Genomic DNA, 16,945 nt, shown 5'->3' on the forward strand with positions numbered 1-16,945 from the left:
AATAAATAAATAAATAAATAAATAAATAAATAAATAAATAAATAAATTTAATGCTAAAATTTCCTCCCAGACAAGACCAATTACCTCAGTTTTTCTTTTCTGGAGGTACTAAGGATGAAAACATTCTACAAGCATCTACACTGAACTATATACCCAGTCTGCATCCTGTCCTGTCCCATCCTGTACACTTCCCCCTCACCTGACCATCCAAACAAGGTCTATCCGAACACCTGCCATAGCCATCTGCTGACTGTCAGGGAGCCTTCAGCTGAGTGTGAAGCAAACAGGCCACTCATGTGTGCCGAATAGCTCAGCACAGCACACATCACTGATATGGTTACAGCGGCATAACAGGGCAGAGCCTGGGCTGTGTGCATGCAGAGCGCCAAGCTCAGGCTGCAGACGAATCTCAGACATTTACACTTAGGTACTGGCATGCTTTGGGTGGAGAAAATTCTGCATGTGAACTGGGTCCTTGAATTCTTCATGTCTCAGAATGACCGAGGAGAAGATGACCATGTGTCCCGTATACTGCAAGTACCCCAGTCATCACTGTGACTTTAAGGAGCCTGAAGGCCACTCCACCCTTGTGCTGGCTTTGGCTGCTCCCTGAAGGTAACAGGGCCACTTCACACACAGTGGCCTCCTAGGAAGGAGACTTAGGCTCCTGGGGCTCAGTTATGTCCTGGCCCAGCACCTGAAGACTCCAATGTGGCTTCTGACACCAGAGCTTTCTCTCTATGCAGTTGTACCTTGAGGCACACAACATGAGAGGACCATAGGATGAATTCCTGTGGGTCTGGCTGGATCTTTAGAGGCTTACCTGTGCCCACACCCTTCTTTCTGCCCCTATGTATACCTCCCTATGCGACCCTCTGGATGGCCTTCTCCCTATAAGTAGCCATGTTCATGGCTTGTTCTTAACTCCAAGACAAGTCTTGGGCTTTCCAAAATCCCTACAGGTTCTGTGGCTGAATACACCTGTTGTCCCACAGCTGGCCCTGAGCGCTGTGTCCCAAGATTCCCAGTCTGTGACTGTCACCTTGCCATGGAGAGGCTCAGTGCAAAGAAGCAGCACGGAGCAGGCGGGGCCATACATAGCTTCTTCGTGGGGACATCTCCAGAAATTCATCTTTGGCTTTCCTTATGCCCTGTCTTCAAAGAGTCAGGAGGTGTGCCAAGAGGTGCTTTGGGGCAGGGTCTGAGTAGCTGCTGCAAGGGGTGGAATTGTGTAGACTTCACTGAGCCCAGCAGGTGGGGCTTACCTTTAGGAAGTGAACAGGCCTGGGGAAGAGGCTTCTTGGGATGAGAAATTCCCCAAGAACCCAAACTGCTGAGCATAAGCTAGATGTGGGCAAATGAAGCAGGGACATCACTCAAAGTCATCTTTGGGTTAGTCCTGAGGGTGGTGGCCAATCACACAAGCACATATCTTACAGGACAGCCATCCCAACCAACCGTGTAGCCCCACCACCCCTTATCGCCAGAGCTCCTATGGTTTGTGACATTTATGTCCTTGTGGGCCTTGAGGAAATACCAGTCTCTGCCTGAGGGGAAGGGAAAGGAAGCTCTACACAGCCAAGGTTTGGTGGCCAGAAGGTTGAAGTTGGGGCACTGCAGGGCCACACGCCCTCCAGAGGACCTCCGGGCACCTACCTGTCTGGTCCAGCCCCCTGGCTTATCTCTGCCTTGCCCTTAAGCAGCCTTTTCCCCTTGGTGTCTGTGTCCCCTCTTCTCTCAGAATAATGCCTTGCCCCTATCCAGGATGATCTCACTGTCATCTTGTGTTATGGAAGTTTTGGTTTATACGTAAAAATGTTTTGTTTTAATCCCAGGTGTGGGATATGGGACTGATTCAGATTGTTCACAGCAGCAAACTGTTTGCCTCATGTGGACTCTGTGAGGAGCTCTTTGCCAGCTGCAGATAGTTTAAATCTGAGGACTCTGGAGAGGGAATAAACGCCAGAGCCCACAGAGTGTTGAGGGGGCTCTGAGAAAGAAGAATGCTGCAGGTGCAGGTGCTTCCCCACGCTGCTCCTGGTTGCTGTTGATGGAGATATCTAAAATGAGGACTGGATTTACCTCAAGGGATCCAAAGGCCCTAATCAGCAGGAAGTAGCTAAGGAAAACTATGTCCCTTCTCTCCACTAACCTTCTTTCTCTCCTACAAGGTGTTGGGGTTTTGGAAGGGATTGGGGTAGTGTAGGGAAAAAGAGGCATAAGATGCATAAATAAAATAGTTTTACAAAGTAACACCAACAATTTGATCTTACAGTACCTATAAAACCCTATTTCCAAAGGTTGCTTTCTGAGGTGCTGTAGACATAGGTACTCACACAGGAAGTAAGTGCAGCCTTGGAGACCCTTCTGTTGTCAAAGCCCTCATAATCTCCCTTCTTCAAGTCACAGCCTGTCATGGAGCAGACGGCTGTGCTTTCCAACCTGGCAGGGATGCTACAGGACACAGGACTTATATTCCAGGAGCCAAGGCACCTACCATGCTGCTAGGGAAACTGTGTTGGCCTCCTGGGGAGAGCCAGAGGGAACTGGGTCTGAGTCGGCTGAGGAGCTGTTAGTAGATTTTGACTTTGGTGGGTGTGATGCCAGTCACTAACTATGGGTGCAGTGACTTTTTTTTTTTTTTTAAAGATTTACTTATTTATTATTTATATGGTGTTATGCCTGCATGTATACCAGTGGGCCAGAAGAGGAAACCAGATCTCATTTTAGATGGTTATGAGCCACCATGTGGTTGCTGGGAAATTGAACTCAGGACCTCTGGAAGAACAGTCCTCTTAACCTCTAAGCCATCTCTCCTGGGCATTCACAGTGTCCAGGCGCACTGTGAATAAGGAAAGTTAGGAAGGATGTCCTTGCTTTATATGTAAACATGTCCCTGCAGGGACACAAGACTGCAGTGGCCATTTAACTCCCCAGTGTTGGTCACTTTGGTTCTCCAGGCATAGTGACTCCTTAGTTCACAGACTTCTGCCCAGTGGGGAGTATGAGGCAACCCTCAGCTCCAGGGTACTAGCCATCATCTGAAGCACTTTACCCCAGAATCTGGGATCACGTCCCTAAACATCCTCACCCTCAGTCTTTCCTTCCTGTCAGGGCTAGTCAGTGTGGATGGATGTGTCCTATGCCTGGATCCCTTGCCCTGCCCTTGGTCATCCCTACAGGAAGCTCAGAGTACAGGACCCATTGCTGGGGGCTGTCAATGAACTGGACACAGAAGGAGTAGGGATGAGGGACAACAGGGAACAAACAAACAAACAAAAAGCAGAAAGAGAGCTCCCAAAGAGCAAGGGCACCTGGGGTTCTGGTTCCATGTCTCTGTGTTTTTCATGTCCTCACAAAGGCATACATCCCCTGTGAGACCAGAGGAGTAATTCCATGGAAGACAGGGCACCCAGATATGGTTCTCACCTTTGGCCTGTCTGGCCAGTGTGTCCTCTGCAGCGTGCAGACCCTGCCCCTGCCTCACCTGAGTGGGAATCTCTCCCCTGGGTCCCGTCCCAGGTGGAAGATCAGGGGTAGTTCCACGTGTTCTTCCTGGGTATGGGTTGTGACTCCTGAGACATTCTGCCCAGGGCAGAAGTCAGTGCCCTGCAATGAGAGGCATAGAGAGCAAGTGAACATTCCCCCGCTGGAGCCTGTGCCACAAGAGACCCTCCTGGTCCTGTTCCTCACACCCATACCTAGTGCTGCGGTGTTCAGTGAGGAATGAACAAGAGTGGGACAGAGAATGGCCACTGGCTGAGAGCTACTCAGCAGCTCACTCTGGGGGTCCCCCCGCCCCGGAGTTTTCTTGTACTCTTCTGTGGGAGAAAGCTCCTTATAAAGTCTGGGCTGCTCCACTGTAGGAGGTAGACATAGGAATGTTATGATTTTGAAGTCAGTCTGAGGTACATGAGACCCTGTCTCAAAACAAATGTAACTATCTGGATAGTCTTGCATCTTGACTGTGACCAATGGTGCAGAGGAGAGCTCCTGAGAGCTCCAGCCCTCTGGGTGTGTGGCCATGGGGAACAGTTGGCCTCTCAGAAGGGGATGAGTCAGGATGAGTCACTAGGCCAGAGAAGAAGAAGGACCTTTTGCTTGAAAGCTGAGAGAACACATAGACAGACCTAGAGCTGAACATGGAAGCTGAAGGCAAGGGATAAAACAGCCGTGCCCAACAGACTCAAGAGAAGGGCACAGCTTAGAAATAATCATGGTCACTGCATTCAGAAGTACAGAGGTTAGGCTGAACATGTACTCAGGCCACAGGGAGTCATCCCCTGAGCTTCTTCTCAAGTAGCTTGGCTGCTGGGGTACCTCTCCTGGGTGCAGCCTGATTCCATTACACTGGTTCCTGTGTACAAGCTTGTCCTTTGCCCTAGACCTCCCCTACCAGAACTCTCTAGTTTCTCCTTGGGGTGCACTGAGATAGAATGAAGAATACCCGTAACCAAGCCCCCAATAGTCCCAGGACGGGAACTGTGAGGCAAGAGCTCGGCTCACTCTAAGCACCATGACACAGGTGCCCTACTGTCAGCTATCCTGCCAATGGGAGAGACCACTGTAGAGTCTGTTTACCTTTGACATGTTGGGTGGCGGCACTGGAAAGTGCAGTGCTGTTCACTAAGCAAATGTCTCTAGCGCCTTGTATGACACCCTTGTGATGGACACTGGTTGGTGTAGCAATCTACAGTCTATTAAGCAGGGAGGCCATAGACTATGAAGTTCCATTTGCATTTGGCTGCGGAGCCAAGTTGGGGACTGAAAGGACAGGCTACATTCCACTTAAAGTGGGTTCCAGAATCTGGGTCTCCTGGAGTGCCCTGCCAGGGGACAAACATGTAACACACAGCAGGGAACCACCTCAGTTAGCATGAAAATGCCAAACAGTTAGCGGAGAAGTACCCAAGTCTAGATGAAACACATAAATTATAATTTGGATGCAAATCAAATAAGCTATTTAATTAAGATCCTGCTAATTGGTCTCGGATTTCTCTTACAGCTGCTGTTGTCTGAGCGCCTCGCCATCAGGGCACTGGCAAGGAAGTCAGCCTGCTGCATATCATTACGCATGATCTTCCTCACAGAGCTGCACTCCAGCCTGGCTCTGGATGCACACGTGGATGGGGACAGACAGGCTGCTAGAGATCAAGTGATTTTGGAGAGGTGGTGAGGGGCACAACCCTCGGTTGACTCACTCTCCTGGGAGGTGCAAGTTTGCCTGTAGCAGCTGAGGACTCCATCTTAGGTCTGAAGCTAGTCCAGTGAGCAATCTGAGGCTGTGAAGACAGCACCAGGAATTCCAGGAATGATGGCAAAAGACCTGGATGGTCTCTCACACCTTCCGAAGCGCACATCAGCAGGGGCAGAGTGTGGCCTTTTGCCTTTAAAAACAGCCCTCCCCCTTTAGCTGGGCCTGAGTTCTAAATCAGACCATGGGAACTGAGGACAGCTGCAGCTTAAATAAAAAATTCTGTTAATGACAACTCGATAGAGTTCAGTGGTTTTGTCTTAGTGTCTTTCTAACAATGTTTTTAACAGTGTCACTTCTCATTCCATGGGTGCTGCAGAGGCCTCCTTCAACGTGGGCGGTGTGGTGTGGAACCCTGGACATTGTTCTGGCTGAGACACCGTTTTGCCCTCTGTCACCACCACTAATTACCAAATGACCTGAAGAGCAGACTACCTACTTGTGGTCAGTGTAGTGGCCGGCATAGTTTACAATGCACAGGACCCTAGGCCCTCAGGGTAATACAGGGTAGGGCTACAAGGGGAGGTGTCTGTGTATGAAAGAACGGTGCTCAGGATGGACATGGAGATAGATCCAGAGTGTTGGTGTGGACAGTGGAGGCCAGGCTACCAGGCTAGGCAGATCTCGAGGCAGCAAAGGACAGGAGAGGGCCTGGGCAAATCAGTATCTGTGGAGCTGCAGCTAGACCTGACAGTGAGCGGGAGGAAAAGCCCTAGGACTAGTGACTCTGACTGGGATGCCATGTGCTCTCCATCCCTGCAGCCAACTTACTAAGCAGGGAGGCACCAAGTGTCTGCATCCCAAAGCCTTCTATGAGACTCTGATCCTAATGGGTCTTGTCCATCTCTGGATTTTCTTCACCTCCTGCCAGGCCTGGCTTAAAGAGACCAAAGGGGCAGAACCTTAGCTCCGTGTGGCCCTGCAGAGGTCCAGAGAGGGATCCACACAAATGTGAGAGAGAATTTCTTCCTTCTGACTTTTGAAATATCCAAACTCTTGAGGAGCCAACAATGGTCACCCAAAGAAAACCCCAAGGAGAGCATGTTTACTGTAGTCTCTCATCCCTTGAGGGAATTCCAAAGGCACTTCCAGGTCACAGGGACCAGGAGCATCCACAGCACCCAGAAAACAGGAGTGTCTAGGATACTGGCTGTATGCACTGAATACTTTTATGTCAACTTGACACAAGCTAAAGTTATCTGAGAAGAGGGAATCTCAATGGAGAAAATGCTTCCATAAGATCGGGCTCTAGGCAAGCATTCAGGGCATTTTCTTAATTAGTGATTGATGGGGGAGGGCCCAGCCCATGATGGGTGGTGCCATCCCTGGGCTGGTGGTCCTGGATTCTATAAGAAAGTAGGCTGAGCAAGACAAAGGGAACAAGCCAGTAAGCAGCACCCGTTCCATGGCCTCTGCACCAGCTCCTGCCTCTAGGTGCCTGCCCTGTTTGATTCTTGTTCTGGCTTTCTTCAATAATGGACTATGATTGTGGAAGCATAAGCCAGATAAACCTTTTTCCCCCAACTTGCTTTTTGGTGACGGCTCTTCATCACAGCAATAGAAACTCTAACTAGGACAATGTCTCTGAGGGCATGGCAGGCCAATGTTTAGGATGGCCCTTAAGCAGTATGGGTCAGAAAGGGGATATGCAAAGCATGGGTTTTGGACACTGTCCTAGGCTGCCCCAAACTTCACTGCCTTTGAGCCATAGCCACATGTCCACCCCGGTATATGCTGTTCACCTGCCCACACATACTCAGCCCAGCCTGGCATCCTGCCCAGCCCAAAGCCCTGCCTAGCTGGAGCCTCCTGAATTGAGACAGTTGCAGTTTGCCTCCTAGTTTGTTCAGAATGTTCTAGCATTTAGGTCCCTCATTAAGCAATTTTCTTCCCTATTAAGGCACATTAGTAGGTTTTCATGTGTTCAAGGACCTTGCAGAGCCTGAGGGGATGGAGGAGGTAGGACTAGCAGCTTGCAGAACACAAGGCCTAGGGCAGCTCCATGAGAGCTGAGGGGCCAGCAGGGGGCCTAGGCTATGTGATGTGGCACTTCCCCTTCAGACCTTGAGCAGTCACCAGGATGGTGACACTGATGCCACCAGTTGTGGCCAAAAGCATCTGGGCCTGGGCAGGCCACCACTGTTTCTAGAAGCCTGGGAGGGTGAGAGAAGGGTGCTAACGAGAGTGTGGCGGGCAGTGAGGCCCTCTGCCTGAACCTGAAGGCCTCCTGTGAAGGCAGGGCAGCCCAGGGGAGAGGGTCTGCGCTCTAGCAGAAGGCAGGACATCCCAGGAGAGAGTGTTTGCGCCCTACCACTCGTATGGCCCTGGGAGCCCATGTCATACAAGAAAGAAAGAAGTGTGCCCAAACTCTACCTCTAGTCATCTGTACATGAAAACTAAGAATGGGTAGGACTCACATGAGGGAGGAAGGCTGTGGAGCCATGGTACCTCCCTTGATGGTAGCTTAGAAGTAGATAGAACTCAGTATCTGGTCTTTGCTACTTTGTGGGTTCTTTTTCCCACCGTTTATCTCCCTCTGGTTTCACCCCCTATCGCTAAATAGGAGAGAAAGGATAGAGGGAAGAGGGAAGAGAGAAGAGAGAAAGAGAGATCCCTAAATATAGTTTTTTTCTTCTTGTTGCTTCTTTGAGCATGGCTACTAACAAAGCACAAACAACACCCCCCACTTAACAATCATCAACCACCAACCCGGCCTCTTGGGACTCTAGTATTTATTTACCCTCTGAAAAGTTCCCAGAATTCCAAACATCACACAATTGTAGAACTATCTGCAACTGGCAAAACCATACCTCTACTAGAGCACAAGGCAAATCACAGTCAGATGCTGCAAAGCAGCCCCATATCCCCATACTTGGGATTAAAATGAAAACACATTCTTGTAAAATTTTTGTGTTTTTAAAAAAATAAAAATTCCAAAATTGTCACTACTCAGTTCTCCAGGGGCCTCACAGTGGTGCTTCCTCCCAGGGGGCCTGTACTCAGGGATCTGTACCTGTTGGAACTCCTCCCAGGAGTTGGTCCAAGTCCAGAGGTGGGCTTTGTACTGGCCAAGAGTGACTGCCATTAGTGTGTTGCCACGGTAATAAAATATGGGCCTGTTGCATTGAGGAGAGAAAGAATCATGACCAAATCCATGTATTCACATGTGGAGCTCCTAGCTGGGGAATTGTGGTGCCTGCCTATGCCTCCAAGTGGGTATCAGCTAACACTTTAAAAGATGTACTAAGGCCACATAGGACAGGAAGTAGGAGAGCTTAGGGTTGTGTGGCTCGATAGAATGATTTCCTTGCATGCATGAGGTCCTGGAGTCCTACTTGGCCCTGTGTATGTAGCCAACAAAGTTCTAGGGATTGGCCTGAGTCATTCCCCTGCTTCTTCCTAGCCTTTGGTGAGGCAAAGCCAGGCCCTAGGAGGCAAAGGAGTTGAGCTGGTAGCACTGAGATCCCCTTCTTGGAAATCAGATGGGTCTAGGACTGGGAAAAGCCTTTACCTCTTGGAAGGATACACCTCCCCCCGACTCCAAGCCTTAAGATGCTCTCCTAAGAGTCGGGCTTCCCAGTGGTCTGATGGGCGCAGGCTGGTCCCCTTCCCAGGTGTACATCCCAGGTCTAGATACAGGTTCCAGCACCAGCTTGTCTCCCTCTGCTCCAGCATCTACATTCCTGCTTCCTTCCATATGGGTCATAGCTAGCCAATGAGAACATTATAGCCTGTGCAGGAAGTTATAGCTCTGGGCCCCATCTTGAGGAGTAGGGGCAAAGGAGGTAGGACTAGGGGTGAAACAAGAGATTGTCTAGCACCAACCTGTCTATCATCTGGCCGTGGAGCATGGTGGGGAGGAGGTCAAGTCCATCGATTACCCTGTCACTGGGTGGCTTCAGGCCTGCAAGGGACAGGCTGGTGGTAAAGAGGTCCATGATACTTCCCAGCTGGTGGCTGACCTGAAATGGATGTAGTACTCCTTTGAGGCACTCCATCCTGACCAGATGGTGTTTGAGCCTGGGGTGATGAGCACCAGATTCTCCTCTGGGTGTGCAAGTGTGCACATATGCTCCAACACTTACACCTGCCACATGCTGGGGAGGGGGAGCAGTCACAGCCAGGGTTGAGTGGAGTCATGGGGCTGATAGCATGGGGCGGGTGGCAGATGGGACTTAAACTGCACATCTGACCCCAGAGTCGGGCCACACTCATGCCCCAGCTAGTAGACCCAGAATGTTAGCAGCTCCTCCTGGCTCCTCACAGAGAGACACCACAAGGGTCCCACCTTTCAAGGCTTAGCTGTTCCAGGAGGGCAGAAAATGTTCATTTTGACACCTGACAGCTACTGTGAGCTTTGAAAATCAAGGGAGAAACAGTCAGGAAAGACCTGAAAGTAGCAAGGAAGCCAGGTGGAAAGGAACCAAACCAAATTGTCTAGTCTCCTATTTCACCCAGCCAGAAGACAGTTACAAGAGAGCCAGAGGCACTTGCTGGGCCCACTACTATTCATCTTGTTAGCCCTGTGGGAAGGGTGCTTGACTGTTTTCTGCTTGTGTTCTGACACAAGGACAACCCCAGTCAGTGAGTGGCTGGGGGTCTTTTGTGGCTCAGTCTCCTCTGTAACTGATCACCTTCACTGGCTCACCCACTCCCCAAAACCCTTTGAGTGTTTCTGTGCTGAAGATAGGAAGTGTGCTCATCTCTTTTCCTTGAACTTCTGTGGCCCAGGAAGGTCAGTGTAAGGTGAGCACAGTCCTTCAGAAAAATGCATCTGTGATCCTCTAGGAAGAAGTGACTCCACAGCAGCCAGTGAGGACCTCAGCTGGAGTTCAGTTTGACAGCACTTCTCTTATTACTTGGCCCTCATTCAATTGTGCCAGCTGGAGATACTGTCAAATAAACCTTGAAAAACTGGGCCAGACCCTGACCAAGGAACTTGCTGATCTCCTAAGGCTTGCTGAAATCCCCCACCTCGGTGTTGAAACCTCAGCCCTTTACCACCATTGCCTAACTCAGTCACTTATCACTATCCTGATGGGGATGGGGGAGGAGGCAGTTTCTAAAGACAAAATGGCCTTGTCTGGACAAACAACTCCAGGAGAGAGTCTTGCAATCTGCATGTACTCTATGGTAGCACAGATTTCCTCATTCCCAAAACTCACACTCTCCCCTATAAAAAAAATCCCAGCCATCTTCTGCAACCCCTGTAGACCCCTCTTTCCCATAGAAAAGTGTCTTGTCTTTCACTGTTTGAAATAAACAGCCCCAGCTAGATGTGGTGGCACACGCCTTAATTCCCAGCACTCAGGGAGGCAGAGACAGGCAGATCTGGCCCACAAAGCAAGTCCAGGACAGCCACGGCTGTCACGAGAAGAAAAGAAGAAAGAAAGATCCATCTGTTAAGGTCAGTCAGACTCTTGTCTCTTTCCTCTGTGTCCTGAAATCTAACAGATAGGATTTGTACTATTCAATGAGGTCCTTGTCTGGCATGGATACTCTTCTTTACAACCTGCTTGGGACTAGGGCATTCTTGAAGGTGCATGCTCTAACCAGGGTCTAACCACCTACCTATGGTGGTGGGGGAATAACAAAGGCCTTCTGAAGCCTTTGTAGGGAACAGAGTCTTCTGAATGGTTCATGACACCTTCTAGGTAGTTCCCTCCAGAAAAGAGGAAGGGGGGAGGAAGGAAGCGTGTTACATAGGTGAGCTGATTGAAAGGAGGGGGTCTGATGGCCATCTGCATGCAGCTGAGTGCACACGAGCTGTTTGTGATACAGTATTCAACAGCAGGAGGATGCTGTCAGCTCCTCTGAGATGAAACTGGGTCAAAGGCTGCAATTAGACCACTGCTGCCATGTGTGGCAACAGGAAGGCTAAGTGTTTGCCTCAAGGTAGATGACTGACACGGTGTTTAAGGAAACATTTGTTATCACAGAGCACAGCCTGAATCCCATGTGATTCCATCCCAGCTTGCATCTTCTGGGAAGCTTAGTGAAAAGAAATACATAGGCCTGGAATACCGCTGTTTTTCTCCTCAGAAGGCAAGGCTGACTCCAGTTTCAAGCCTTGGTTCTCCTCAGCTGCTGCCTCCTGAGGAAATCTGGCAAAAACAGCTGTGGAACAGATGCTCTGAACCCACTGGACATAAGTAACGTAAGTTAGGCTTCCTGGGCTGTGGGCAGCTCCAATTTCTCTTTCCCAGGTGTCCCTCTGAGCCTTGCCAGTGAAAGGTCGGGGGGTTGTGTAACCCAGGATTGGATATTGTTCCTCATGGGAAAACAAAGGCCATGCCAAGTGTCCTTTCCCAGGAAAACCTCATGTGTCTCCCATTCCTCACCCAATGACAACTGGCCCAGTGCTTCCACAGCTACATGAGAGCTGGGAGTAATGGCACTGGGAAATGAAGAGCTGGTGCAGCTGTGGTCCAGGTCCCTCTCATAAGGGTCAGATAGATGGTCATGGCCAGTCTGAGTGCCCAGTAGCATCCCACAAGTCATGTTTCTTTTATGTGTGATGTGTTTACTGCCATAGGCACTCAGTTTTACAGAGGAAGCTGGCCAGATGACAGGCAGGCCTGTTCAACAAACTCAACCAAGGTTGAGCTCCACCAACCTTCAAGGCTCTGGCAATTAGTATGACCTGGAAGTCCCATGTATGCAACTAGCAGAATGAGGTGCAGAAGCTCAGTCAGGTCTAGGGTTAGAAGCTAGGTACTAAGGGCAGGACCCAATTGTTGGTGGAGACTATCCAAAGTATGGTGACTAGGAATGTAGGTCCCATGGCTGGATGGCTGTTGCCAGTTCTGCCTTAGTAGCTAGCAGGCTGGACAGGTGACCGCTTTGGCCTTCACTTTCCTATGTGCAATTAGAGGGAAGGGTACAGACTGCTTGTGGTTGGCAGAATGATCGCCACCAGGGGTATCTGCATTACAATCTCTGGACTCTGTGGCTATGAGATCTGACTCAGCAATGGGGACATAGGACAGGAGATGGGACTAAGAATGTGCAGCATCTGGCCTCTAGCAGGAGGCTGGCCAGCAGTGTCCATGCAAGCCAGTATGCATAGCACATTAACATAGAAGTGGAGGGTGGAGGTAATGAGATGGAGGAAGGCAAGCCCAGCACTCAGCTCCAGAGGCCAAGAGCTAAGGGACAGATCTGTCCCAGACTCTCTGTGGAGCCAGCCCTGACTTGACTTAGCCATAAAGGCCACAGGGATCCCTGCTCCTGATTTTTAGAGTCAGCTATTCTGTCCAGCCCCAAGTGTGTGAAGGCTACTGCAGGAATCGAGGAACCCAGAGGGAGACACTATCTCCAAGATCACTGGAGAAAGAGGCCAGCTGAGGAACAGTGACAAAATGCAACTCTCAGCAGCAGAGCACTTGGTGTGGTGGCTACAAGTTCCAGAATGGATTTTTAGACAAGGAGACACCCGCCTGGGGCCAGCGCTTGGGGTGAAGGTGCTGCCTGGCATGAAGGTGGCCAGACTGGGCCTCAGGAAGACACACACTGCATCCACTTGACATCCCACCTCTGTTCTTTGCCACAAAGGTGTCAGAGTCCCAGGCAGGGCTGCAGCTATCCCTTGTAGCGGGTCCACAGAACATGGGCAGTCAACTGACTACAGAAGTCTCCTCATTGCCAGGTACCAATGCCCCTGAGAGACCTCGGAGGAGAGAGAGCTTCAGTGTGACACGCTGACTCACCTGGCCTGCAGCAATGTGCCCTGGCCACCATGCGATCGCAGGTTCCCTCATCCCACCTTCAAATGTAGTCTGCTTCCCACACAGGAAGGGACCATTGCTGCCACCTGGAGATGAGAGTCAGCCTTAAGATCTCAGAACCCAGGGTCTCTGGGGGAATCAGGGACACATAGCACCTTACTGGCAAGTGGCCTATCCTGACTTCTGAACCCCTTGTTAGGCACAGTTGAGTCCTGAGGTTATCACAGAGACAAAAGACCAGGAGGAGGTTGCAGATACAAGTCAGGAGACCTGGGTAGCTCTGACCAGGCAACTAAGATGCTCCAGCTGCACCTTTCCAAAGAGAACAGAAAATTCTTGCCTCAGGAGCCACCACCCCACTAGGAGCAACTGCTCGGAATGAGGACACAGCTATAGAACCCCTTCCTATCACAGGCCACAGACACTGCTGCTGAAGTTAGTGTTCTCAGATGCTAATATTTATAGTCATCTTGATTGGGGAGAGTTCTACTTAAAATGCAGCCTACCCTAGGATGCCCTCTGGTCTTCACGCAGTGTATAGGGAGGGGCAGGGCACACAACTGGAACTTGAACCTATTAGTCCCTGAACAAACTTGTGGGAAGCTGCCAGGGGCAAAGCCCCTTTCCTTCTCAATTCTAGACACAAGGAGGAATTTCAAGGGTCTTGGAGCCGGGTGGGCCTGTTCTACAGAGATAGATGCCATAGCATGAGCTGGTGAGATGCCATCTCAGGCACCCGAAACACAGGGTAGGGAGAAACAAAGCATTTCCCTAGTGAAAAGTCAAGCAAGATTCCTCCACGGCAATGGCAGACACTGTGCTCTGTGGCTCCCATGGGATCCTGCTTCTCCTCCTTATGCAGCAGAAACAGCAGTAGGAAAAGAAGTCAAGTCAGAAGCCCAGCAGCTCTATTCACCCCACCCAGAATCAGACTAATCCAACTAGTAAGAAACAGGCATGGACACCGGGAGGATCTGCTAGGTAGCCAGAGCTGTGCCTGAGGCCTAAAGGTGACCATATTCTATTTCTGCTTCTTAAGCTAGGTGTGAGCTTGTGTTTTAACTTTTTTAAAAAAATGTTTTAAAAGCAAACTCTGGCAAATTTTGTTCAAGAAAAACTTCCCTGGTTTGCTTTGCATCAGCCTGGCATAATTCTAGTAATAATGGAATCACGTGGGTCAGTGATAGCCAGTGTACATACTCTGTAGTATTTTCAGATGCCATGCCCAGTTATTGCCACTGTAGTGATGGATACCAGTTCTGGCCAACATGGCACAGTATTCTCTTTCAGATTTCCTCAAAGCTGGGCAGTTATTGACAAGGATACACAAGTCCGCTTTGCCCTGTCTGCTCATCTTCAGAATCCCCTTGTATCCTAGCATACACTTTCAACTTTTTATAACAAGTTGAAGCCTAAAGCTGACAGACTCAGGGACTTTTTTCATCTTTTTCCGGGCTCACCATCTTCCACCTTAGATGCAGGATGGCTTCCAACCTACCACACAAAGAAGCAGCTGCCAAGAACTTGAGGTAATTGTTAAAAATGATACCATTTTCCTCTGCTTAGCACCTTCTAATCCTGAGAGTTGGCCAAATAGGTAGCAGCTGAGCTCTGGGCATGTGCTGGGAGGTGATGGGGTCCTACTCTTTTCTCTGAGATGTATGTGGAAAGCTTACAGGAAAACTAAGGTCACAGAGCTGGGTATCGAGAGCCTCCAGGTCATCCTGGCTAGACTTGCTGGTCTTTTCTATTGCCGAATAGCTTTCCTTTGGTACTGGGTTTCTTCACCTGAAACCAGGAAGCCACCAGGACACGGGGCTGATGCCACCCCAGGTATCAGAGCCTAAGATGCCTAAGGGCAGTCCAGGCTGAGGAGGTTAGCCTTGACAGCCTCATATTGATAGCTGAGCATCATGGGTGACTGTTCCAGGCTCACCCATTAGATAGCTCCCAAGGCTGAAGGTGTTATTTCTGCCTCTGTAGCACCCAAACTGCTCTAATCCAGCACCACCAGGTGTCCTGCCAAAGCCCTGGCTGCCAAAGTCTCCTGTAGTCTGAGGCTGCTAGAAACTCTAGCCTCTTGCAGATAAGGACCTTCCTGAGACAGCATCTCCTCCCCCTGGCATTTGCCTGTTCCTGTCTCTCAGAGGATTCAAATTCATGTGAACCCAGGACAGGCCTGAGTGAGCAGGGTCAAGACCTGCTGCTGGATATTTGAAGGTGAGCTGCCTTCTAGTCTCTACCTGGGGCAGAAGGACAGGAAACAGAACTTGCCTTCTTCCGGAGCAGAAATGAGGGCTGCACCGTTATCAGATGTGAAGAAGACAATTGTGTTGTTGCTGATGCCCAAGTTCTGCAGAAAGCTCAGGATTTTTCCAACACTGTCATCTATTTCCCGAACAGCATCACCATACCTGCAGGGGAAGCTGACATTCTATCAGGAAGCAAAGGGCACTAGTGTGGCCCAAACACCAATCTTATCACTTCAGAGATGACCAGTGGGGCAGCTAGTTGCTTCTCAGAGGGAAGTTAAATGGTTCATTGCAAACAAGGTGGAAACCTCCACAGCTTTCCCTTCATCGCTGCTCCTGGGCTGGAGGAGGTTTCAGAGGCATGGATGTTTGTATCTTTCTTTCTTTCATGATCCTGGGGATTGAACCCAGGGCCTCATGTATGCTGAGAAATCTCCCCCAGTGAAAAACATCCCAGTCGCTTTGGACTTTCCATTATGGCCCAGCCTAGCAACCCAATGTTTCTCAGCATAACTGAAGGCCTCAGCGGGATTCACGACTGACTCACCGCCCTCGATGGCTGGTACCCAAGAAATGTCTTGAGGCATAAACTGGCGCGTGAGTGGCGTCGATGGCCCAGTAGAGGAAGAAGGGGCTCTGCCTCGCATGTTGTGTCCGGATGAAGTCCAGAGCTTCCTGTGAGAAAGGCCTCCATTCTCCTCTGCCACAGGCCAGTTCATCCCCCCGCCTCCCTGGCTTCCTCCTGTCTCCTTGCCTCCACAGCCCATTCAGCCTTACCTGTAAATAGAGTTGGGTGAGGTTAGCTTCCCCAGTCTTCAAGTTAATTGGGAATTCTTCATAAAATCTAAAAAACAAAAGCCAAAATTTAGTCAGGAAAGCCCCTTCCTCAATCTCACAGAAAAGTCAGGACTGTTCATGCGAGGCTTGCTCATCTCCTGGGTGATGATCCTGTCTGAGGAGACAAGGCCACTCATGGGCCCAGGATGTAAGATGAGTGTTGAACAAGTTGCAGGGGGTGTGTGTGCTGCAGAGATGAGACAAGGTCAGGAGGTGTAGCTGAGGACATAGGCTTTAAAAATACATGTGTGTGTATATGTGTGTATAGGTACACACATAAGTGCAGGTGTGCATGCAGTGGGCATACATGTATGAAGAAGACGGAGGACAATAGCGAGATATTGAGATCTCTCTCTTATTAACTTTTTTTTGGGGGGAGGACAGGGCCTTACTGTATATTCCTGGCTAGCCTTGAACTCACTAGATAGACCTGGCCATGCTGGCCCCAAACTCAGAGATCTGCCTGCCTTTGTCTCCCAAGTGCTAGGATTAAAGTGCTGCCATGCTGAGCCAGAGCCTCTCATTGGCTTTGAACTCACCAATTAGACTGATGGGCTACTGAGTCCCAGGGATCCTCCTATCTCAGCCTCCCCAGAACGAGAATTACAAAGGCATGCCAACTGCCTATCTTCTCTCTCTCTCTCTCTCTCTCTCTCTCTTTCTTTTGGTTTTGAGACGGGTTTCTCTGTGTAGTCTTGGCTCTCCTGAAACTCACTGTGTAGATCAGGCTGGCCTTGAACTCACAAGACCACTTGCCTCTGCCTCCCAAGTGCTGGGATCAAAGGTGTGTGCCACCACCACCCAACCCATTTTTTCTTTCTTTCTTTCTTTCTTTCTTTCTTTCTTTCTTTCTTTCTTTCTTTCTTTCTTTCTTT

At 49.9% G+C, this 16,945-nt stretch overlaps 1 protein-coding gene across 1 annotated transcript in view; it reads right to left on the bottom strand.

The window, feature by feature from the left end:
- Positions 1-16,945, bottom strand: part of Galns (galactosamine (N-acetyl)-6-sulfatase) — a 34,211-nt gene that overhangs the window by 4,925 nt on the left and 12,341 nt on the right. The window contains exons 6-12 of the mRNA XM_055620737.1: positions 16,011-16,077; positions 15,781-15,908; positions 15,256-15,395; positions 12,964-13,067; positions 9,080-9,216; positions 8,268-8,370; positions 3,488-3,609 (exon numbers count right to left, since the gene is read on the bottom strand). Of these exons, the coding sequence (XP_055476712.1) occupies positions 3,488-3,609; positions 8,268-8,370; positions 9,080-9,216; positions 12,964-13,067; positions 15,256-15,395; positions 15,781-15,908; positions 16,011-16,077 (801 nt within the window). The remainder of the gene's footprint in view (positions 1-3,487; positions 3,610-8,267; positions 8,371-9,079; positions 9,217-12,963; positions 13,068-15,255; positions 15,396-15,780; positions 15,909-16,010; positions 16,078-16,945) is intronic.

The sequence above is a fragment of the Psammomys obesus genome, unplaced genomic scaffold, assembly GCF_907164565.1.
Source record: "Psammomys obesus unplaced genomic scaffold, mPsaObe1.curated_primary_1811, whole genome shotgun sequence".
NCBI lineage: Eukaryota > Metazoa > Chordata > Mammalia > Rodentia > Muridae > Psammomys > Psammomys obesus.